This window comes from Eretmochelys imbricata, chromosome 6 (genome assembly GCF_965152235.1).
Source record: "Eretmochelys imbricata isolate rEreImb1 chromosome 6, rEreImb1.hap1, whole genome shotgun sequence".
In the NCBI taxonomy this organism is placed as follows: Eukaryota; Metazoa; Chordata; order Testudines; family Cheloniidae; genus Eretmochelys; species Eretmochelys imbricata.
Window position 1 is genome coordinate 83466032 of NC_135577.1, and position 25599 is coordinate 83491630.

A 25599-nucleotide genomic window follows, 5' to 3' on the forward strand; every position below is an offset into this window, starting at 1 on the left:
GTGGGGGGGGTGCTTTTCACTTGAGTTGGCCGGACTGAGAGTGAGTACAAGGGCTAGTCTACACTGGCAACGCTAAAGTGCTGCTGCAGCAGCACTTTAACATGGCTTGTGCGGTCGCTGGCGCAGCACTGGGAGAGAGCTTTCCCAGCGCTCTAAAAAAACCACCTTCATGAGGGGCATAGCTCCCAGCACTGGTGCACTGTCTACACCGGCGCTTTACAGAGCTGAAACTTGCTCCACTCAGGGGTGTGTTTTTTCACACCCTGAGCAAGAAAGTTACAGTGCTGTAAATTGGCACTGTAGACAAGCCCTAAGACTAAAACTAAAGTGAACACAATGCATCAGGTGCTAACACAATCGCTCCTTAGCATGGAAACAGTCTAGCACCACCTGATTAAATTCATATTTGCAATGTTGTTTTCACAACCATAACAGCCCGAACAAGTCACTTAACTTCTCTGTTCAATTCCCCATCTATAACATGGATATTATTTCTCATCTTCTTCAGTATTATGCACATTAATTAGCTTTGCATAGTGCTCTGGAAATTGTAATATTCATAGATTAGTAGAGTTTAAGGCCAGAAGGGACCACTTAATCATCAAATCTAACGTCCTGTACATCACAGACCATCACATTTCACTCAGTTATTCCTGTATTGCGCCCGATCATGTGTGTTTAACCAAGCATGTCTTCCATAAAGACATCCAATTATTGATCTGAAGACATCAGGAGACAGAGACTCCACCATTTCCCTGGATAATTAGTTCCAGTGATTAATCATCCTCACTGTTAAACATCTATGCCTAATTTCTACTTTGAATCTGTCGGTTTTATCTTTCAACTGTAGTTATGCCTTTTAATACAAGACATTTTCTCCCCATTAAGGTACGTATGCATTGTAATCAAGGAGCCTCTCTATCTTCTTTTTGATACTGAATGAACTCTCTAAGTCTCTCACGGTAAGGCACTCTCTACAACCATCCGGGGGGGAGGGATGGCTCAGTGGTTTGAGCACTGGCCTGCTAAACCCAGGCTTGCGAGTTCAATCCTTGAGGGGGCCATTTAGGGATCTGGGGCAAAATTTGGGGATTGGTCCTGCACTGAGCAGGGGGTTGGACTAGATGACCTCCTGAGGTCCCTTCCAACCCTGATATTCTATGATCACAACATTCTGTGGCTCTTTTCCACACACTCTCCAATTTTTCAAAATCCCTTTTTTTTAAATTTGGACACCGTACCTGGATGCAGAATTCCAGTACCTATCTTACCAATGCCACAGACAGACGCTAAAATCACCTCCTTACTCCTATTCTCCTGCTCATACATCCCAACAATCACAGTAGCCTGTTATACCACAGCATCATACTGGGAGTTCACGTTCAGTTGCTTGTCCACTGTGAACCCTAAATCAGTAATGGGCCACAAGTGGCCATCAGGGTAATCTGATTGTGGGCCACGAGACATTTTGCTGACGTTGACCGACCTCCCGTGGACCACAGGTTGCCCACAACTGCCCTAAATGCTTTTCAAAATCACTGCTTTGCAAAGTACACGCTTTCCATCATTTAAGTATGGCCTGCATTTCTTGCTCATAGGTGTATAACTCTGCATTTGGCTGTAGTAAAATGTATTTTGTTTCAATGGCTTTGTATGACTGCCCTGCGTACATCAGTATTTACCACTATACCAATCTTTGAGTTATCCACAACTGACGTATTTACCAATTCTCTGAGAGGTGGAGTACTTACACCAACAGAAGCTCTCCTGTCAGTGTAGGCAGGGTCTTCACCAAGTGCCGACAGTGGCACTGTAAGCGTAGACAAGCCCTTTAGTAGTTGAAACACAGAAAAGCTTTGCTTTGTAACAGTTAAGGTCGCAACACACATCCAACTCAAAACCTTAAAAGCAGGGAAATAAAAGTCCTGCATTTGTTGCCATTCTCACATTACCTACAACACTGCCAATAACCCAATCCAACAATCCATAAGGATTTCACTTACGTCTACAACAGATATCAAAAAGTAATACCTATGCCTATCCCTATTTAATCAAATATGCATGCTAGTGTAAAACCTTAACAGTGACCTGAGACTATCAACAGAGCAGTATATTTGGCTGTCACATAATCTATATGTTCGGAAAGATATTTTACCTTAACACTGCTGAAGTTACTGGAAATGATGGTATAAAGAACCAAAAATTATACTAGTTCTTCATTACAAATCTGTTATGGTATATAGTTTCATTGTGAATTAAAAAGTTTTAAAAAGCAAATTTACAAAAAAAATGTGTCACAAGCAACTACAACAGCCCTGCTCATGAGTCAACAGGAGGCTCCCAGCTCAGAGCTCTACCTCTGGAGTTACAGGAGTAACTGCTAGTCTATGTTTAGTTCAGCCAACAGAGAAGAACTAGACATGCTTTCCTTGGGGGCTACACAATTTTTTGCTAGACAACAGCAGCACATTGGACATTAGGAATCTCAGGTTATATCCCTGATTCTGGGGCCTTGTCTTTCCTAGGAGGCAAAAGGTTTGTTCTTACTTCATATGTTAGCTAACTAACATGAGGTAAAATCCTAGTTAAAACTACAAACTCTTGTTCTGATAGGTCAGGGTAAACCCAAGGCTCCCACACAGTCTTTACTTCAACCTGTGTAACTTGTGTCAAGACTACATACTGTCTTGTCTGCACTCGGATTTTACTATATTACCATGCGTCAGCTAACATGAGGTAAGAACACACTTTTCCCTCCAGTGAAAATGCATCCAGAGAAGAAGTGTGTGGTTCTGTGGAATGCATCCAGGGAAGAAGTTCTGTGGTTACAGATAAGATAACCAAAGCATATTTACGCTGGGAAGGATTAGATTTTTATCAATAAATTTTGATTATACGTACACACACAAACTGACAAAAAATACTTGCCATAATGATCTAAATTTACAGATACACAAAGTAAGAAAAATGCTGCTTGAAAATTTATTAGCGTTTGATTTAAGGATACACCTCTACCCCGATATATCGCGACCCGATATAACACGAATTCAGATATAATGCAGTAAAGCAGCACTCCGGGGGGACGGAGCTGCGCGTGCCAGTGGAGCAAAGCAAGTTCAATATAACGCCGTTTCACCTATAATGTGGTAAGATTTTTTGGCTCCTGAGGACAGCGTTATATCGGGGTAGAGGTGTATTTACTTTGTATATTTTGACATGTGATGTTGGCCGACCATAATTTCCTGTAACTGTAAAAATTTAGATTGATAAAAATAAAGAAAGCTTTAAAATAAATATCACTATATGTTGAAATTATTTTTAAAAAAGTAAAAACCACATTTTCCCATGCCTAAACATAATTAATCTGAAAGGCAATGTAGCTGATTAGACCTGACTGGAGCTGACATGTTAGAAATTTAGCTTCTATTCCTGCAGTAACTTTGTGTAAACTCTCTTAAAAAAAAAAAACACCTAATTTGTAAAATGGAGTGGCAACCTATACTTAACTACCTTATAGGATTGGGATTTGAGGTCTTTGTCAATAAAAAAGGATGGTGCGATGCATAGGAATATAAACCACAATCATAAGAGGTTAAATTTCAACTCTTGGTCTTCTCTTTCCCAGCTTAGGGAACATTCCCTTAGGCTACAAAGGTATTTGTATTCCTCAATTATATTATAACAATTATATTCCTCAAATTCAACTGTCTGAAACTGAACTATGTTTCTACTCAATCATATCACACCAAGTTTTAGCAACTTGAGCTACTAGTGTTTTTGTTCCTGGTTGAAATTCTAGCCATTCTAACTGCTGAGTGACTAACAATCAGTCTCTCTCTGAATCATTGTCACTAGAAGATGAACGAAATAGTGACTCATTAACATTAGCATTACTAACCACCGAAGAAAATTTCATCATCTGTAAAATGCCAATATCTTGGGTTACAGCCCTTAAAACTTTAACCACTTGGCATCATAATTTGTTATTAGCCTTCAACCTTGGAATCTGCTTCAATAAAGATCAGATTCCACCTATATCATGATACTGAGCAAGCATTTTTATATGCTTGTTCCCCATCTTTCTGATTTGGTCATAACTTTCTCTAAATTCAGAGACTGGTTTCACCGTCATCTTCAAAGGCATGCTGAGCATCAGCAACTCACACTGTTAAATCTCCCACTAATTTTAGTACACACTTTGTACCCCAAAAATATACAAGAAGCGATCTCATTCAACTCTCAATTTAGTGAAGGAAGAATTTTTCAACACAATCCTTTCCAATAAAAGCCACTCTTTACTGGTTCCTGAAATAAACTATCACATTTCTTCACAGATCAAAGGTCTTAAAGCATGACATCTGCTTTGGCATCTCACGGATTTGCTATACCACAAAAAAACATGCTTTCAAGTTTGCAGAGACATTTTTCTGGAGGTCAGAGAGCTGTCTACATTACAAATTAGGCCATGCCCTGAAACTATTTTCAAGATTTATTACTGAAAAATGTGTTTTGTAACACACATGCCACACAGTGATCCCCTATTTAGACAAGGCATCATTTCTTTTAAAATATTATTGAAAACCAATTCAAGAAATAATTTTCAAGAACTATTAGTTATGCTGTCAACATGTGGACATGCTGGCCAGCACTGACCTATAAATTGCAACCAATTTTAAGACACAAGCCATTTTGTAAACAGAGGCTCATAAAGGAACAAAATCAACCTGAAATCTAGTCTGTTAAAAAAAAACTGAAGTAGTTTAATGGACACTTCAGTCTCTCTCTCTCTCTCTTCTGAAACTCAAGTATATCATTTTAGGAACCATAAATCATAATGGTTTAAAAAAAAAAACAACATTATAACAAAGGCACAGTGTTCATCAGATATGCTTTTACAAAGAGAAACACAAAATATAAAGGAACCAAAAACTTTGAATGAGAAGCTGATTTATTTAAAGACAAAAATCTGCTATAAATAAAACAAACACCCCACACGCTTTACGTTTCACAAGTTTATATTTCAGACCTATTTTCAAACAAACATAGAAATGAAGATATTTGTATAAAAGCTTGTGATTACATTTCAACTTTTGTTCAATACGGTATGAATTTTAGTGGACAACCCATCTAAAATATACACTAGAACAGTTATTTTTCAACTGTGCGCTCAAACCTATGTCAATGAAGCCAAGTTAAGAGCCAGTAAATTAGTGTTTCTCAGCCTGAGGTGACAGGCCCCATACCCAAGTAGGGACTGACAGTCAGAGGAAAAGAGCAGTAAATGCACGTCCCGGTGACAAATATCCATTCTTAATTATATCTATAGATTGTAAACTCTTCAGCCCACAGAGTAATTTTTAATCACTAAAGTATTCTGTAAAAACACAGTAATGAATACATTTTTATATCAATTTCTGATTTTCAAGCCACCATGGAATATAGGCTCCTTAAAAGATATCCAACCCTCCACGACTGCTCCTACTACAGGAGCTGCTCACACATATACAGCTTCAAAATCCAGAAGGTCCCTGACACACGTACAAAAATGCTTCCACAGCACTCAGTTCAGACACAACTGCATATATAATTCTATCCAAGAGATCCACTAGGGCAGGGTTCTCAACCTATTTCCTTCTGAGACCCCCTCCCACCCCCAATATGCTGTAAAAACTCCACAGCCCACTAGTGCCAAAACAACTGGTTTTCTGCTTAGAAAAGCCAGGGCTGGCATTAGGGGGTAGCAAGCAGGGCAATTGCTGGGGCCCCACGCCACAGGGGCCCCTGCAAAGCTAAGTTGCTCAGGCTCTGGCTTTAGCCCCGGGTGGCAGGGCTCAGGGCCCCAAGCTTTAGCCCCATGAAGTGGGACTTCAGCTGTCTGCCCTGAGCGCCAGCAAGTCTAACGCTGGCCCTGCTTGGAGGACTCCCTGAAACCTGCTCCCAGCCCCCAGGTGGCCCTGGATCTCTGGTTGAGAACCACTGCACTAGGGAACCCTCTAGCAACTCCAAGGTCGTCTTCTAGTGATTAGATGGAAAAGAGGAGGAAGAAAATGGGGGGGAGGAGAGGAGAAGCAAAGGTGGAGGAGCAGAAACTGTACTAATACATAATAGAGAGACAAGGAAACTTGAGGAGCAATGAAAGACAAGAGGACGGACTATCCACCAAAACACTGCAAAGAGGGCTCCAACAAAAAGGAGAATGGAAACCACTACATTAAGTACTAATAATTTTTAAAGGATCAAAATTTGTTCATGCCTTTGTATCAAAATCCATCCTTTCCAGACCCACTATTTAGCAATTACAGAAACTAATATATTTGATGTACATTACTATGGATCATCAACGCTCAAATATTAAGTGCCAACATCAGTTATGTTAATGATTTTTTTTTAGCTTGCAGAGTTAAAAACAAGAGCTACTGTATATCACATAAGGAAAACTTAAAAATCTCAGAGTAGGCATTTTAAAATAACACAGTATAATTCAATTTTTAGTGTAAAAAGACTATTTTCTATTATTTTAAAAAACATAGATAATGCAATGCTCTCTAATAGGGGTAAACAAGAATATGATTTTTCAACACCAAACAAGCTTTAAAAAAAATAAATAAACTGTGCACAAATTAGTATTTCCTGTCAACTGCACAGTTGCCATACTTTTCATTCATTGCGAAATGAGTAGGTACTCAAAATACTCTGGAAGTGAGCATTGCCTGGGCACAAAATAGAAATTTTTTTCTGCAATAACATTTTCAAGACTGCGGAAGCTTCTAGTTCTGCATGTCAAACTTTACATATACCTACTTAGTAAGGAAAAGTTGTTAAATAAAACTGCCACAGCCTGCAAATGGAGGACAGAAAGCCCCTGCAAATGAAGAACAGAAATATACTTACGTTTCAAAACAACGATCCACATTGTCTGACATCAAAAGCAGCATGCATAACTGTTCCAAAGCTATTAGTTGCATATCCCTTTCATCCCCCTGCCCCATCTGTAGCCATTCAAGCAACGTGTCTGGGTCCACATCTGCCATGGTTTTAAAAAGCCGCCTTGGCTTAAATTAAAAAGTACCAAAAAATCCTTAAAGTGTTCAAGCCAGGATAGTCTGAGTACAGTGAAACTTTCCCTCCAGTCAGACTCAGATTTTTGCAGTCTTCACCTGGAAAGAAGAAACAACTCATCAGGATCTGTCTTATTAACCTTTTCCATTTGTTCCTCCTGTAACATGTTTTCTGACATCTATTGGATCTTTCACTTCATCATTTAAGATCTCACACCAGATGATGACAAGGTGTTGGTTTTTTTTAAACCTACATGAGTGTAACCTAATTAGGTTGCTCTACTTAACTTAAAACAAGCGCCTTCTTTCCCAGGCACAGTCAAGCAAGCTTTAGATTCTACTACTATTTTTAGTGAAAACTTACAGCTAAAACCTTGAGGGGAACAATTTTTCATAACTTACATTTTCTTATAAACTTATTTTTCAGATACATATTTTCTGAAGAATGACTCAGCTGATGTCACTTTTCAAAACACAGGTCCAACTTCCCCAATGCTAAAGCATCTCTTTGCTCAAATATTTTTTATAAGAAATTTCAAGAGAGATTTTACAGGTACATATCCATTCAGACGGGCATGAAATGAAACTTACTGAGACAGATCTGCAACTTAAGACTCAGCAGGAAACCTTTATATAGTTTTTATGAATATGAAAACAGCCAGGCATCAGAGCACATGGAAAATATGAGGATAATGTACAAAAGCCTGAGGGAGAGAACTTAAGAGAGATGAACAACATCAGGAAGAGACAGGTCTATGTAACTGGGGACTCCATACAAAGAAGAACTGATAGGCCAGATCCAGAGAACAGAAGAGTGTGCAGTCTGCCTGGATACAAAAACGGTCTGCCATTTGCATCCCAAGTACTGGGAAAAAACTTGTACAGAAAGGTTCCAGAACCAAATGAATGAATAAATCACCTCAAGAAGATTATTAGGAGTAAGCAGAAAGCCTATAGGGAATGGAAAAATGACTGATCAACAAAGAAAGCTACATCTTGGAGGTTAGAAAATGTAGGAACAACACAAGAATTGCTAAAAGTCAAGCTGAATTTGCTCTTGCCAAGGAAATTTTAGAAGTATTTTTAGTTATATATCTAAAAAGAGCATAAGGAAGGATGAGGTTGGGCCACTATACAGTGTGGATGGGGAAAAGATTAATGATAATCTAGGAATGGCACAAAAACTAAATGAATACTTTGCCTCGGTTTCCAATAAGGATGATAATATGGAACATGAAGGCAGGATGGCTGACTGAAATGGAAATTGCCACAACTGAGGTGGAAGAAAAACTTCAAGAACTTAACAGGCTCAGATCAGGGGGACCAGATAACATCTATCGCAGAAAACTGAAAGAACTAGCACATGAGAAGATTACTAGTCCCGTATCAACAATTTTTAATAAAAAACTATCTAGTCTTTGTGGTACCGTACGACTGGAGAATAGTTAACAACTGACCTATATTTAAGAAAGGGAAAAAAACCGAGCAGGATAATTATAAACCCATTAGTCTGACCTCAGTAGAATGCAAGGCTTTAGAACACACTGTGAAGGAAAGAATAATTAAATTCAGGAAGGTAAACAGAAAAGGGGATGTAATGCAATGTGACATGATTTCCTTCTTTGAGGAGATAATTTATTTTGTAGATAAGGAAAACGCAGCAGATCTTATAAACTCGGACTTCAATAAAACATTTAATACAGTATCACATGGGAAATTATTATTGAAATTAAGGAAGATGGGGATTAGTACAAGAATTGTAAAGTGGTTAAGGAACTGGCTAAAGGGGAAGGCAAGAGGTTGTGCTAAAAGGTGAACTATCAGACCAGAGGGAGATTGCTAGTGGAGTTCCTCAAGGATTGGTCTTTGGACCAATGTTATTTAATATTTTTGATTAATGACCTTGGTACAAAAAGTGTGTGCATGCTACTAAAATTTGCTGATGATACAAAGTTGGGAGTGATACACAGGAGGACTGGAATATTATATGAAGATCTAGATGACCTTGAAGGCTGGACTAACAGAACTGGGATGAAATTCAATAGTACAATGTGCAAGATCATGCACTTAGGGTCTAATAAGAATTTCTGTTATAAGATGGGGGACTCATCAGTTGGAAGTGACAAAGAAGAGGGACGGTAGTGCTGGTTGATCACAAGATAACTGTGAGCCACCAACGTGATACACCTACAAAAAAGGCAAATGTGATCAAAGGATGCATCAGGAAAGGCATTTCCAGTACAGATAGAGAAGTATTAATGCCACTGTACAAGGCACTGATAAGACCACATTTGAAATACCTTGTACAATTTTGGTCAAACATGTTCAAGAAAGACTAATTTAAACTGAAACAGGTGCAGAGAAGAACTGTTAGGAAGACGAGGGGAAATGGAGGGCCTATTTTATAATAGAAGGCTGAAAGAGTGTGGCTTGTTTGGCCTAGCAAAATGAAGGCTGATAGGAAATATGATTGCTCTCTATAAATACTTCAGGAGGATAAATACTACGGAGAGTGGAGAGCTATTTATGCCAAAGGACAATGATGACACAAGAACAAATGAGTAGAAACTAGCTATGATAAATTCAGGCTGGTGATTAGGAAGTTTCTAAACATCAGAAGAGGGAGGTTTTGGAACAGCCTCCCAAACAGGATTTCTGGGGGAAAACAACTTAATTGGTTTTAAGAGAGAGCTGGACAAATTCATGAGGGCAATTGTGCAGAGGGATTACTTGTGATGGAGTGGGGGCCTAGGTCAACAGTCCTGGGGGTCCCTCCCATTTTATGTCTTATGTTCCTGTAATCTCATGCTGCAGGGGTCAAGAAGGGATTCCCCACCCGACAGCATATTCTGGGCTTGTTTTATTTGGTTGTCTCCTTTCTCTGAAGCATCAGATATGGCCACAACTGGAGATGGGACACTGGACAGGGTGGGCTGGTGCTATGAGGTAGCATCAAACAGTCTCTCAGGTGTTTAGCAGGTTGGTTATTGCTCACATGCTCAGGGTCTAACTCATCACCATACATGGGGGTCAGAAAGGAACTGTCCCCCGGGTCTGACTGGCAGCAACCTTGTGGAGGTTTTGCCTTCCCTTGCAGTGTGGGGTTTACATCATTTCCTGGGGATCATCTAGAAATATCTCACTTAATGGCAGGGACCTCAGGCATTGGTTCTATTCTCTAACTGTGGCATGTAATAGTCTAGTCCAGGGGTTCTCAAACTTCACTGCACCATGACCCCCTTCTGACAACAAAAATTACTACATGACCCCAGAAGGGGTGACCAAAGCCTGAGCCCCACTGCCCCAGGCGGAGGAGCCAAAGCCCAAGGGCTTCAGCCCCAGACAGGGAGCCTGTAACAGAGCACTGCCGCCCAGGGTTGAAGTCTTGGCCTTTGGCCCCAGATGGTGGGCCTCAGGCTTCGGCTCCGGGCCCCAGCAACTCTAAGCCAGCCCTGGTGACCCCATTAAAATGGGGTCGCGACCCACTTTGGGGTCCCAACACACAGTTTGAGAACCACTGGTCTAGTCACTCATTGACTGTAATATTTTGGTCTTATTTCAGTTATTGAGTTTAGTGTGCAAGTGTTGGATGGTGTTGGTGGCCTCTGATACACTGGAGGTCAGACTAAATCAGTTACTCTCAACCTTTCCAAACTACTGTATCCCTTTCAGGAGGCTGATTTGTCTTGCATAATCACAAGTTTCACCTCACTGATAAACTACTTGCTTACCAAATCAGACATAAACACAAGTGGCACAGCATACTATTATTGAAGAATTGCTTACTTTTTCATTTTTACCATATAATTATAAAATAAATCGATTTGTATATAAATATTGTACTTACATTTCAGTGTATAGTATACAGAGCAGTATAAACAAGTCGTTGTCTGCATGTAATTTTAGTTTGTACTGACTTTGCTCGTGCTTTTTATGTAGCCTGTTTTAAAACTAGGCAAATATCTAGATGAGCTGATGTACCCCTTAGATGACCTCTACCTACCCCGTAGGGTACGCATACTCCTGGTTGAGAATCACTGGACAAGATGATCTAGCGATCCCTTCTGGCCTTAAGCTCTATTTGATTATAGAGAATTAAAATTTCTAACATAATGTATAAGAAGTGGAATACTATTGTAAATGAAGAGAATGGGAGATGAGAAAATAGTATTTCTAAAAATTTGCATTTTAAATGTTTTGGAGTTTTTTTAAGACAAATAATTCAACCATTATAAATGTACATTACAAAATTCAGAGTTTCAGGTGTACATATATGGTAAATGGCATTATTTGTTGGTCTAGTAAGACACAGCACATGCAAGCTCAGGATCAAGAAGGTCCCTTTATCAGTATCTTAAGAGATGTTTTTGATCTACAGTACATGCTTATGTACCACCTTGCACTAGATCAACAAGAGGTCACATCTACCCTATACACTTTGTCCTTGAAGATCAACACAACTATAAATATCATTTGCATACCTGAGCTGCAACAAAGGCTTTGAATCAACCTACCCCTATGAAACTTGCCATAAAACCTAGCTATTAAAATCCCTACTTTGCAAAAATGAAATTACATTATGAAACTTGGTTGCAAAGGTGAAATGCTGAAAAAGTATTCCACCATACATTCTCTAGAATTGGGAGGGGGAGGGGTGCCATGCACAAATAAGGGTTTAAACTTCCACAGGACAAGGTCTGATTTCTTGGTTTACTCATGATCAGTTAGTGATTAAACGATAACTTCATTGAGGGCATGGAAGAGGGAACTCACAAAAAGAACTCAAAAATCTGTCTCTCAACATACTGTCTCCCAGCACAGAGACAGATGTACACTGAATCAGCAATTCTACTTCCTGCAGGCTTAAAACCCAAAGATGTAACAAAGGCTTGAGACAAACACAGTCTTTTTGTAATTTAGGATTCTGATGAAAGAATAAATGTTAAATAATCAAAATGACTGCTCACGAAGTGTATTTTACTTTTATTACCTCAGTCTCTTTAGACTGGATGCTTTTGTAATGAAAGTCATTAAAATATTATTAAAAGTAAATAGAAAAGATTTAATAATATTTGTGATTCCCCCCCCCAAGGATCATACATTTGGCATTCTCTCTTCCAAGACTAAATAAGCTAATGCCAGTCAGTACAAGCAGGGTCACGTTGCCGACACTATTGGTGTAAGACAGGAAAATAATTAACTCCAACTGGAAAAGAAAAGAAAAAAAAAAAAAAGCAAGAGAACCAGCAGACAGCGAGGGAGCTGATCCCTGACCTGAGAATCCTGTAAAAACCAGTGCCACAGTCGGCATCACTGGGACGTGCCCAACCGAGGCACCTGCTGCTCCTTTGCCCCAGACAGCTTTAAACACCCCCAAATTAACAGACAAATATACAGCAGAGACACACACAGGCTCCCCCAGCACAGAGGCAGAACAGGGAAGGGGCCAGGCCACAGCTAAACTCAGGTCCCAACCGCCTAGCGGTCTCTGGGGCCCTGCCGCCCCTCACACGTTCTCCGGGGAAGGGAAATCTCTACTCTGAAGCCAACCGGCCTCGCATCCCCCAGCCACCACCGCGATCCCGGCGGCGAGGGGCTCTTTGGGGCCTGCCGCCCCCGCCTCCCCAGCCAGGGGACGGTCTGTCTGGGACTTGCCGCCCCCCGCACTCTCCGGGGGCCCCTGACGCACCGCACCGCCTCCCCGCAGCCTGCTGTCCCGGCCTCCCCGAAGCTCCTTGCTGGGTTGCCCGGGCCCTGGCGGCACCGACCCCGCCAGGCCAGACAGCGGCACTCGAGTTCCCGGGAAGCCGGAGGCCTCGCAGGGTGACCCGGCCTGGCGGCTCAGGAAAGGCCCCTCGGAGCTCCGTCTCCCCGGGGCTGGCAGAGGAAAGGCGCCGCTGCCCCGCTCAGACACTTACCCCAGCGCCCCGGACGCTCCTCGCCGGAGCCGCCCCGTCCCTCCTTAGTCCCGCGGGAAGGCAGCGAGGCAGTGGCGACCCGAGCCCGGGAGCAGGAGGCAGCGAGCGGCATCCATCGTGATCCGCCCAGCACGGGCCTGAGGGGGAGGGGAAACCACTAGCGCCACAGACACAGGAGGAGGAGCCCGAGCCAGTCAGCCTCGGAGTCACGCTCAGCCCCGGGGCAGGGCAGGCCGCGCCGCGCACATGGGGGGCGCTGCGGCAGCAAAGCCCAGAGGGGAGCCTGGCTGTCCCGCCCAGCCGAGCTGTCCCGTCTGGTCCGCACCGCAGCAGGAGAAGCTCCCCTCCTCGTCTGCGGGCGTGCTCCGTCGGCCACCAGATTCTTCTTCTCCCCGTCACAGTTCCCCTAATCCCTGCCTCCCCTCCCTCGTCTCCCTCTGAAGAACAGCCGATGTGCCCTCTAGCCCGGTATCCTGTCTGCCATTAGTTGCTGGTGCCAGACGCTTCAGAGGGAATGAACAAAACCGGGCAATTATCAAGTGATCCATCTCTATGGGTCACTCAAAACTTCTGGCACTCAGAGGCTGAGGGACACCCAGAGCATGGGGTTGCATCTTTGACCATCTTGGCTAATGGCCATTGTTGGACCTATCTTCCATGAACTTATCTAATTCTTTTTTGAACTCTTCCGCTTTCGCGACATGCTCCTCCCAATCCTTCAAAATTCATGAGATTGACTTAAAAAGCATGAGATATTTTTAAAGTAATGCCATTTGGGCTTTCTTCATTCAGCTGCTGGTTACAGAGCCTTTAGCTTACTCTGGCTTCAGCTTTTCAAGCTTTTCTCCACAGCCCTGAACAATAAAAACTCGTTTTTCTTTTAATGAAAGCTGAGATTCTCAGTCACCTGACTCCAAGAGCTGGATCTTTAAAGAAAACACCCCTACCCCAGTTACACTCTTCTATTGTATAATTTTAAACAATACAGATATATTTCTTATTGGGACTCTTATTTGTCATATCTAGAGATGCTTCTCTTGCTACTGCAGGTTCAAAAAGATGGAAGTCCTATGTCCCTCCCTCTCCTATCAGTAGACACGGGCACCGCATTAGGGACCACTGGGATACAATAACATGCTAGGTAGAAAGACACAGTGTTGCCCCAAAACTTTACACTCTGATTCTACAACCCCTTACTCAGGTATGTACCATTCATCAAAAACAGTTCCATTTAAGAGGTAGCAGAATCAGGCACTACGTGGCTGATAAGCAGACAAATATGGGAGAAGGGAAAGAATGCAAAACAAGATTTCCCTTCCCACCCCAGTTCATTTTCCTTTTCTTTGTATGAGAGTGTCTTGATTTGTTTTGTTTTAGTTCTTGCCCATTTTGTCCACTTTTGGTTTGTTAAACTTAAGGCAAGCATACAATGGCTAACTCGTGCATTTAACCTTTTTTATATTTAATCAGTTGGAGCCCAGTCCTGCAAATCATTAAACCATGATCAGCATCGTATCGGCGAACTTGATTCTTCACAACTGTGTTCAAACACAGTAACATTTTGTAATGTAGACAAGCCCTTTGTGACAGAAGTAACTTCACACTATACAATCATTAATTCACTCACGAAGTATAAACTTTGCATTTTTTGGTTATGAAAATTATCATAGGAGGGTAATGTCCCTCTATAAACTCTTTAGTTCAAACTGTAAATAGTTATTCAATTATCCTATTTAATTCTAAAAATAAAGGAAGCAAAATGCTATACATTTAGAGTTAAAGACCAAAAATCTCTATATTCAGGCACAATTAGCCTTCACAATAGTTTTCTTCTTTGTGGGATCACATGGAGGTTTGGTAAGGAAGTTAGTCACATAAGGCTCAATAATATAAATATTGTAAAATAAGATTATAGCAGGTTTGAGTATCACGGCTGCCTATATTAAAAACATTTCCTGTAATTAGAAGAATGGGTGTATACAGAGGGCATAAAGGCAATGGCAGTCACACCATGTCACACAATTAGAACCTGTCACATGCCAATGTCTCCATGTCACTCATTAAGAAACACCATCTGTAGAATGATTCCTGTTTATCCAGACTGTCTTGCTGAAAGCATTTTGTAAGAGAAAAAGAAAAACAGGTTTCTATCTTTGTTTTTGGATAGCAAAGATCATTGAGCATGTGCATCATATTGGCAGTCTACTGCTTTACTGTAATCTTTTCTGTCACTGGACCAGTCCTACACACATTTATGCACATGCTTAACTTTATGAATGAGTGTATCACATTGAGGTCAGTGGGACTACTCACACACTTAAATATGTGTGTAAGCCTTTACGGGATCGGGGACACAGGCCCAGATCCTCAGAGATTATTAGATACCTAATTCCCACTTAAGTTAATGGGAGTTAAGCACCAAAATACCTGTGAGGATCTGGGCCTTAGTCTTTAAAATTAAAGAACCTAAGTCTCCTTTCATTTACACTGGTACTGAAGTGTCATGAGTGAGAGAAGAATTAGGCCCAAAGTGAGGCGAACTGCAGCAGGAAAGCGACCTCATTCAGATCTAATGGTGCTAGAACAATTTCCTTTCACTTATATTTAAGCTTGAAAGGTTTAGACTTCCATAAATGCAGATAGTTGTGAATTTCTCCTGAAAATCAAAGAACAATGCGGGGGGAAAAAGTCAAACATATGCTGTAGTTGTAGACAACTAGTGCATTTTTTTGCTGACAGATGTATATGATAATCAATAAGAAAGCTGAAGGTTGTCAAATTATGATTTTTGTCTCTGAATCTGTTATAAATCTTGATTTGTAAAACATGTTAGAATGACAAATAGCATATTTTAAAAATTATTTACTATAAACACAAAATATGCTTTAAAAGATTGGAAGTAAACTTCAGCGTTATCCATCTGTGGGCTAGATCCACAAAAGGATTTAGACACCCAATGACCACATTAGGTTCCCAAATCTAATATTTTGATCTTCAAAATCCTGTTCAGTTGCTGCCAAACCCTGTTGACTTCCACAGACCTTATATTCAGCAGTTCTCAAACTGTGGGTTGGGACCCCAAAGTGGGTCACAACCCCATTTTAATGGGGTCGCCAGGGCTGGCTTAGCCTTGCTGGGGTCCAGGGCCAAAGCCCGAGCCCCACGGCCTGGGGTTGAAGCTCTAGCCCCATCATCCAAGGCCAAGGACTTCAGCCCTGGGCGGTGGGGCTCCGCTTACAGACCCCCTGTGGGCTTCAGCTTTGGCCCCCACCCCGACCCAGAGTCATGGGGCTTGGGCCGGCTAAGGCTTCAGTCCCCTTTCCTGGGATCATGTAGTAATTTGTGTTGTTAGAAGGGGGTCACGGTGCAATTAAGTTTGAGAACCCCTGAAAGTTTCCACTCATAAAGTCCCCTGGCACCTATGTTTCTTCTGGGCACGTGTAAAACCACTAAGTCCTGACACCACCAAGCTGCTCAACCCCCACGGTCTAGCAGGATTCTCAAACAAGGTTACCGTCACCTATTATGTCCACAGAGCCCAAACCAGTAGATTCAAGGACTGGGACCTGGGTCTCTCAGGAAAGTGCACTAACCACGAGGCTATAGAGTAATTCTCTCTCTCTCTCTCTCTCTCGCTCGCTCGCTCTCTAGCCCAGTGAATATTTCAGCATTTCATATCTTCCCAAATTAAAGAATGTTTGGGCCCTGTGCACTATGGAAATGGGCGGGGGGGGGGCACCTTCCTTAAACTAGTCAGAGCATGTGATACACAAGACAATCACCACCCTAGGCAAAACTTCAGTTTGCTGCCCCACTTCTACTCCATAGAACCAAGGGAGCACACTGGAAATTTTTTGGGGGGGGGGGGAGGGGGAAGCTTTTTGATGGTTTGGTGGCTCTGGCTTTGGTGGCTCTTTAGTGGAGGTGAAGCGCAAGGTTGCAGTACCACTCACTCAAGTTTGGAGCAACCACTTCTCCAGCATAGTGGTGTCAAAGTTGGGGCAAATTTGAGCGAGTGGTGTTGCAACCTGGTGCAGAGGGTTGCAGCACCACTCAGTGTTGTTGTTGTAGCTCCAGTGGTCAGGAGCTTCCCTAAGATGGGGGCCCAATGTAAATGCAAGTTGGTTAACCTGGGCCTGAGCAAAGTAGAACAGCTTCAAAAGGAGAGATTGAGAAGGACCCACTCCAGAATACCCTTTAGCCCTGTGGTTAGGGCACTCAGCTGGGAGGTGGGAGACACACATTTCTGCTATGTATCAGGCAAAGAAGGCATTTGAACCAGGGTCTCCTATACCCCAGTTGAGTGCTCTAACCACAGGGCTATTCAGTATAGGGGCAGCAATGGCATCACCACAATTTTTCACAAGAAAGGGCTGACCAGTCTTAGGTATCTGATTCCTGGAGAGGGTCCATGGCTGTGAATCCCAAGCAACGAGAGGTGCCTCCCTCTGGTCTGGAGTTAGGAGCCCAAGACCCTTTGATGGGCAGGGCTTAGACTCGACCACTCTCCTCTGCATTTCCTATTGTCTAGTTTAGGCAGCTCCCCACTTAGGTTGCTGACTTGTGTGAGTCCCACTCTTAGGTGCCAACTCTCCCCATGCTCTGTATAGGTGCCCAAATCTAGATGAGGATTCCACTGGACAGCAGGGCACCAAAAGTTTGACATTGCAATGATGAGCCTCAATCCACTTTGTGGATCTAGCCCTGTACTCCTAAAATGCTGAAAACAAAGCCATACACTCCTAATTCTGTTCATTATCTCATCTGAAGTATCTCATGTTGATTTGCTTTTATTTATCCTTACTGTATTAAAGTATAGTGCCAAGAGACTTAGTATTACTTCAGACACCAACCAAAGTTTTTCCTTCTCAAGGCTTCAAAAACATAACATTTCAGAGAATATTCTGTTTTTATATTTTGTGTCTCTGAACATGTGACTCTCATTCCCCAGAATGGAACTGGAAAAATAGGGAGTGGTACTTATGCATGCTTCACCCACTTGAAACCCCCATAGTCTATCCCTCTTTCAGAATATTGGGCATATCTTCATGATAAGATTGTCACTCTTTTTCATGTGTGCCTTGGTCAGCAATGGACAACTAAAATAGTCTCATTAGTATTCAGAGTAAACACCCAATTGAAATGAAATGTGGCAGTTGACATCTTACTCAGCTATTGTTTGACTGTCTCCAGACATCACCAAAACATTAAATATTAGTCCGTCTTCAAAACTGATTGCTTTTTAAATATATAAAGTGAGAGAAAATTGGATAGAGGGAAGAACTAGTGCTAGGTGATTAGTAAAAATAGTTTATTTGCTTCAACCATATTTGCATACTTATTTATTTTAAGTGAACTTTCATGTGCATATAATTCTGTTCATATGAATATTCATTCAGTAAATTTCAAGTCATTTATAATTCTGCCTGTAACTACTTTAGTTTTAATGATGAAATAAAGTTTTGTTTATCCAGTCAGGGATCAGAAATAATATAATGTGACTGGGGTGACAAGTCACATAGCTTGAATCTCAGAACGCTTGTGGGAACAATCACAGTGAACAGTGTATGAATGTTTAAATCCACAGGCTGAAATTTGCTTGCACAAAATAGTCAAACAATTATGAAACTTGAGCAAGCTTGTAGAAGTCCCATCTTGTTCATGAACAGAACATAAAGGGGTACATTCACTGAATAAATGTTCATTGCAAATTGTTCACGCAGCTCTAGTTAGAAAAAGGCCTGGGAACTAGACCTAAATTCTAATCCTAGCTCTGATACATACTTCCTTTGTGACCCTGGGCAAGTGACTTAACCCCTGTGTGCCTCAGTTTCCTCATCTATGAAATAATAATGGGATAGTAATAACCACCTCAGATGGCTGCTAGGAGGCTAACTGTTTGTGAAACACTGTGCATTGCACAGACGGAAGGTGCTCCATAAATGCTAAATATTATTCTATTTGCAAATAAACCATGTTTAGCTAGAACTGGGCAAAAACCATGGAAACAAATATTTTTCCTTATAGAACTGAAAGACAATTTAACAAATTTATTTTTGCTTTTGTATTATCAGATCCATTTTCTATACAAAGTTTCAGCTTGATGACATTTTAAACTGAAGACAGAATTCCTTTATCATAGGAAGTTACCCTATCAAAAGGACAGAGAGAGAGAGAGAGAGAGAGCGCCACAAGGATGACAAAATTTAGATAGAAATTATAAGCATTCTGTGACATGACATTAAGATAAATTTAGTCATTAGCCCTTTTGAGAAAAAAAAACCCCTCCTGTTTATATTTTAAATTGACCTAGAAACATAAAAAAAGTGTGTTTTCATTAGCCTCATGGCCCAGCTCTGTACACTGGGAAGGTGATGTTTCTAAAAATATCAAGCTATTTTGCATTAAATAGATCACAGCAAGAAAAGGGGCTGTCAAGGTCAGATACTTACTTGTTTTGCCAGCTGATAGAGTTTTGTTGAAAAATATTAGTTATTTAGTCTTCTTGCCTTTCAAGCATTTTTTTAAAACATATTTTCATCCAGAAAGAAATGTTTTCCTTTTCCACAAATAAAACCCTGTGTGGTGGAAGCTCTGTATTTAGATCCATCCCACCCACTTCTCTGTTTCACAACAGTAGGGAACACCCCCGCAATGTGAACCTCTTGGCTTTCCAGAAGTAAGTGTCAATGTTTGCAGCCTTGGTTTCTGGCAATCACAGAGCAACGATACGTCAGATATAAAACACTGTGTGTTTACCATATGCTGTCTTGTGCAATCTGTTGTAACAAGCACTGTGTGAAAGGTTGCATGTTACGTGGCTCAAATACTGCGATTACTCATGTTGACATGATGTGTGTATGAGTGATATCCCATAGCTTGTGTTATGAAAGTGCACAGCTGTTTTTGTTTTCTGAAGTAGGACTCTTCTTCCAGGAGAGGTCATTTCAGAAAAATCTGGGGAGGGTGGGGACCAGGGGAGAGTTATCAGCATGTAGAACATCATATGTGGTTATATTATTCCTGCAAAGTAGGGGCAGCGGGGGAGTAGGGTAGGGGGAGTGTAAAACATAATGGAGCATATAGACCTATGAAAAATCTGTGGGGGAGAGGCAAACCAAGGTTGGGGGGGGGCAACTGCACCCTTTAACTCATAGCAAATGATGCCCCTGTGTTCCTCAGAAAACTGTTTATACTGAGTGGAAAACTCCTATCCCCAGAATTGTGTGGTGGATGTATTGGTGCAAAAAACTTGGAGAATGATGTAACCTCCAGAAAACTTCAAGTAGTCCCAGCTAAACTTTTCTTGTTAAGTGAGATGCATTTAGACAATTTTAAAATAAGTCAACTCCTCGAAACTATAGAATATTTTCTTCCCAGTTGGAAGTTTAATAAAGGCAATACCATTTTGTTTTGTATAGCTTCTTTTTAAAAAAGTGTCTCATAGAATCCTTTAAAAGGTAGCTAACTAATACATATACACTCTTTAAAATGTTAATTATTATTATTGTAGATTTTTTGTCAAGACTAAAAGGCTGCTCACCCTCCAAAGGTGGCAGAAGGTCTCGCCACTTTGTGTCAGGGTGGGACACTAGGGTGAGGGCGTGAAGGGTGTGGAGCATGAGCGTGTATAGATGTTTCCTTGACACAGTTTGGAAGCATACCGGCTGCAGTTCATGCAGCTGGCTCGCCGTAAAGGGGTGAGGGGGTTGATTGGGTCTACGGGGCAGGAGTCCAATTAAAAGGTCTGGCGGGCCCGGGGTAGAGGGTGGGCGGGGCATGCCCTCGAGCAGGACCCAATCGAGGTAAGCTCTAGCAGTGGGCGGCAAAGTGGCCTTCACCTCCTGAAGTACGCTCTGTGGGGTACGAGGTCTGGAGAGCCCCATGCGCCGAGCAAGCATCAGGGGATCCAGCCAGTCTCCCCAGTCATAGTCAAGGAGATCTCTGACTCTCGTGACTTCTGCAAGGATCAAGCTCTGGCGCACCAAGCGGGACTCCACCACCTGCACACGGAGCTGGGGGTTGTGTAGCAGGGGCTCCACGAGGAGATCTGCCTCCTTGGTGGCCGCCACGGACCTGGTCATTAAACATCGTTTCCAAGTCCGGAGGAGGTCCTGGTAGAAGACCGGCAGCCCGGAGGGGTCTCGCAGAAGACCTCCTGGACAGAGATAAAAGAGCTGCCAATCATATCGGAGCCCTCGGATGCGGCGCAGGATGGCGTGCGCCAGTATGCTCCACGCCGAACTGCCTCCACTATAAAGGAGCCTCTGTAGGGCCTGGAGGCGGAAGACGCAGACCTGAGTGTGCAGACACTTCAGGCCCTGTCCTCCTTCCTTCAGGGGTAGATGAAGAACCCCTACAGGGGCCCAGTGCATTCCTGACCAAAAGAACCCCAGAATTGATGTCCGGAGGTTGGTCAGGAAACCTGGGGCCTGGACCAGGGTGTTGAGCCGGTACCAGAGCTTGGACAGGACTAGTTGATTAAGCACCAGCGCTCTCCCACGAAGGGAGAGACATCGGAGTAGTCCCGTCCATTTCTGGAGCCACTCTATCACCCCGCCCTCTAAATTTTCGCAGTTCTCCAGCGGAGAGGGATGCGTGGCAGAAAGGTAAACGCCGAGGTAGAGCAGCGGACCTGCGCTCCACCGGATGGTCTGAAGTGCGGGTGGGAGGGAGCTCGCCTGCCGCCAGTCTCCTACCACCAAGCCAGAGCTCTTGACCCAGTTGACCCGGATAGAGGAGGCTGCCGAATAGATGGCCTGGCAAGCCTCCACCCGTGCCAAGTCGCCCGAGTCCTGGACATGAGGAGCACGTCATCAGCGTACGCCGACAGGACCAGCCGCAGCTCTGGCTCCCGCAGCACCAACCCTGTCAACCTCCTGCGGAGGAGGCAGAGGAAGGGCTCGATCACCAGAGCGTACAGCTGGCCCAAGAGGGGGCACCCCTGCCGTACTCCTCGCCCGAAGCAGACCGGTTCGGTAAGGTCCAGTTGAGCTTAACCAGACACTCTGCGGAGGTGTACAGCACCCGGAGAAAACCCACAAACTGGGGTCCGAAGCCAAATGCTCGCATAGCATTCAGGAGGTACCTGTGGTCCACCCTATCGAACGCCTTCTCCTGATCTAGGGACAGGAGGACGAAAGACAGACCGTCTCTACACCCGAGTTCTAAAAGGTCCCGAACCAGAAATAGGTTATCAAAGATACTGTGGTCCGGGACAGCGTAGGTCTAGTCTGGGTGGATCATGTCCGCCAGCATAGACCCTAGCCGCAGCGAGATTGCTTTCGCTACGATTTTGTAGTCCATGCTGAGGAGCAAGGCGGGATGCCAATTTCATAAATCGCGGAGGTCCCCCTTCCTTGGCAGTAAGGCGAGCACAGCTCGCCTGCACAAAAGAGGGAGGACCCTGCTCTGCAGAGACTCGGCCCAGATGGTGACTAGGTCTGGGCCGAGGATGTCCCAAAACACATGGTAGAACTCCACGGTCAGCCCGTCCATGTCTGGAGACTTATTAGTGGGCATATGACGGAGGGCTTCCAAGAACTTGGCCAGAGTGAGAGGCAACTCTAGCCGGTCTTGGTCGCTCGCGCTGACCATAGGGAGCTCCTTCCAGAGCACTCTGCAAGTGCCAGGGTTGGTCGGATCCGGGAAGAAAAGACTTGCGTAGAAGGCTCGGGCCCTCTTGCACATCTCCACCGGTTCTGTGAGGGGAGTGCCGTCTTCTGCCAGGAGGCAGGTGATGTGTTTCTTGGCCCCCCTCGTTTTCTCCAGGGCATAGAAGAAGCGGGAGCCGTGATCCATCTCCCGAAGGAGGCGGATGAGGGATCAAACAAAGGTGCCCCGGGCCCGATGGTCCTCGAGAGCCTGGAGCTCCTCCTGCTTCTCCCGGCACGCTCCGCAGAGGAGCGGGTCCTCGGGGCTGGCAGCCAGACGCCTCTCCAGCTCTAAGACCTCCCATTCCAACTGCTCTATTGCCGCATTTCTCTGTCAGCTGGTGCCCCGGGTGTAGTCATGGCAGAAAAGCCTGGCGCGCACCTTCCCCAGGTCCCACCACCGCCGCGCCGAGGGAAAGGCACACCGCTGCCCTTGACAGGCCAGCCAGAATTCCCGGAAGGACGTCACGAAGCCCTCATCCTCCAACAGGCTGTTGTTAAAATGCCAGTAGGCTGGCCCCGGCCTCTCCGCACAGAGGGAGGCTGTCACGGTGGCTAGATGATGGTCAGAAAATGGGGCCAGCCGAATGCTGGAGGAGTGAGCTCGTGAGAGATGGAAGTGTGATAAATAAATGTGGTCCAACTGGGAGTGGCTCGACCGATGGGCTTCCACCCGGACAAAGGTGAACGTGGAAGTGTCATCCGGGTGGCAGTCGCGCCAGATGTTCGCTAGGGAGTGATGTTCAACTGTCTCCCAGAGGGTGTCCGCGGCGGCTGGGTTCTGCTTGGTCCCCGAGCGGTCCTGTTCCTCGAGGGTGGTATTAAAGTCCCCTCCCAGGACCAGGCACTCGTGAGAATCTAAGATGCGAAGGAAGGCGGACGACCGCTGGTAGAATTGTAGCCGCTCCGGGCCCGATGTTGGGGCATAGATGTTAACGAGGTTAACCACGAGCCCCTCCATACGGACCTGGAGATGCAGCAGGCGACCTGGCACAGCCTCGGCAACCCCTAGCACCTCGGGCCGCAGGTCGGGGGAGAACAGGGTCGCCACTCCAGCCTGTTGAACCGTGGCATAGCTAAAGTAGACCCTGTCCCGCCACTCCAGCCGTCAACTGTCTTCGGTGGTTGGGTCCGTATGGGTCTCCTGCAGGAAAACCACAGAGTACCCTTCCTCCCGAAGGAAGGAGAGCACCTGGGACCTGCGGAGAGCCATCCTACAACCCCAGGTGTTCAACATTGCGATGGTGAGAGGTGTCATGGGGACGGTCGGGGGGGTCCTCACTGGCAGGGACACTCGCATCTCCCAGCGGGCCATGCAGCAGTCTGTGACCCATCCTGTAGGTGAGTAATTGTTCACGGAAGACACGGACCCGCCAGTAGGCCGCGGCATCCTGCTTCCCCGTCCCTTTACCTTCCCCCACGAGGGCCCTTGTGGCCCGGAGGATTTGAGAAAAGTCCCCCCATCGATGGAGATGGAGATGTACCTTGTTGCAGGAGCCACGGACATCCTCTAAAAACTTCCGCAGCTCTCCTCGCAGCCCATGCGGGGGTGGGGTTACGGTTTCCTGGTTGTTCCCCGGCGGGGCCCTTGGTGCAGCCCTGTGGTCCACTAAAACGGACAAGCAGAGTGTGGACCCCCGATGGGGTGCCTGATGGGCTGGCGCTTCTAGGCCCGCCTCAAGCTCTGGAGCGATAGGGGGCGGTGGAGGGAAAATAGCCGCTCCTAATGGGTCGGGGCAGGAGAACACAAAGGCCACTCCCTGGGGGTTATCAATTGGGAAAGGGAAGGAGACAGCCCGGGGGCAGCAATGACATTGCAGGAGGTAAATTGGATAGGGGTTGGGGCAGGGGCAGGGGCAGAGGCAAGGGTCTGGATTTCAGGAGGCAAGCAGCTGGATGGTGGCCCCTCCCGATCAGGCTCAAGGGTTAAGGGGGTGGGGAGGGAGTGTGACATTGGGTGCGCGTTCTGTGGTGGATTTAGCGGCCACAGCATCAGGAGGTGGATTATCTTCTGTAGGGCCCCCGCCCGGGAAGGAAGTCGATTACTCCGCACCAACGGGGGGTGCCCCTGGAGACTCGTGCCCCGGCTGCGTGGCGCCGGCTGTCACCTGAGCAGGCTCGGTGGTCGTCAGCGGGATGCCATCAGCGGCTGGGTCGGTGGAGGAGTCCAGGGGCTCCTCGGAGGTGGGAGTGGAAGCAGCAGTTAAGGGGAGGGAGCATGGGGAAAAGAGGGGTGGAGTGAGGTCGTCCAGATCGAGATTTGCTGGCAAAAGGTTGTCCTCCCCCTGGGCGACCGGGGTCAGATCTAAGGCCTTGATCTCCTCGAACATGGAGGAGAGGACACTTTTCACTGCCCTGGGGTTCTCGCTGCCAGCACCCGCCACGACGGTTGCCTCGGGGTTCACGGGGGGCTTCGGGTAGCGTCAGGACAGAAGGGTCTTCCTCGAGGGTCTCGGAGGGGAGGGTCTCCCGGGGAGGGGAGACACTACCTTCTGGTGCTACCACGTCTTTCCCGGCTAACACCAGTGGATGGGATGCACTCATGGGCAAAGCGGAAGGTTCGGCATCAGTGCCCCCCTTCCTGGTCTTCCGGGGGGCCTCCGCCTCGGGTAGATGAGGCGGAGCTTGAGCCTTCCACTTGCCTCGCTTCCCCTGGACTAGAGCCCAGCCCTCCATGGCATCATCTGGGGGCTGGTTAGCAGGGGTCGTGTCAGGGGGCAAAGGTGATGGCTCAGGAACTTGTGGGGGGAACGGTGGGGCGGCATAAGGGAGGGAGGATTCTCCCTGGGGCAGGCTCTCTCCCATGCCTGGTGGTATCTCTGCCACACCCTCCTCCATAGGCCCCGCTAGATTGTCAGCAGCGAGGGCGGGGCTCTCCCGCTCGTCTGGGCGTTGTAAATGGGCCTGAGCGGGAGTAGCGGTGGTCCGAAGGGGGGGTGGGGGCGGGTTCAGGTACCGGGCAGCCAGGGG

General features: G+C 45.2%; 1 protein-coding gene across 5 annotated transcripts in view; it reads right to left on the bottom strand.

The window, feature by feature from the left end:
• The window catches only part of HECTD1 (HECT domain E3 ubiquitin protein ligase 1), a 101138-nt gene extending 88013 nt beyond the window's left edge, over positions 1–13125 (bottom strand). For all 5 annotated transcript variants that reach the window (XM_077818997.1, XM_077818995.1, XM_077818996.1 and 2 more), the window contains exons 1-2: positions 12977–13125; positions 6892–7157 (exon numbers count right to left, since the gene is read on the bottom strand). In XM_077818997.1, coding sequence (XP_077675123.1) covers positions 6892–7031 — 140 coding nt within the window. In that variant the 5' untranslated portion in view covers positions 7032–7157; positions 12977–13125. The remainder of the gene's footprint in view (positions 1–6891; positions 7158–12976) is intronic.
• Positions 13126–25599: the final 12474 nt, after the last annotated feature.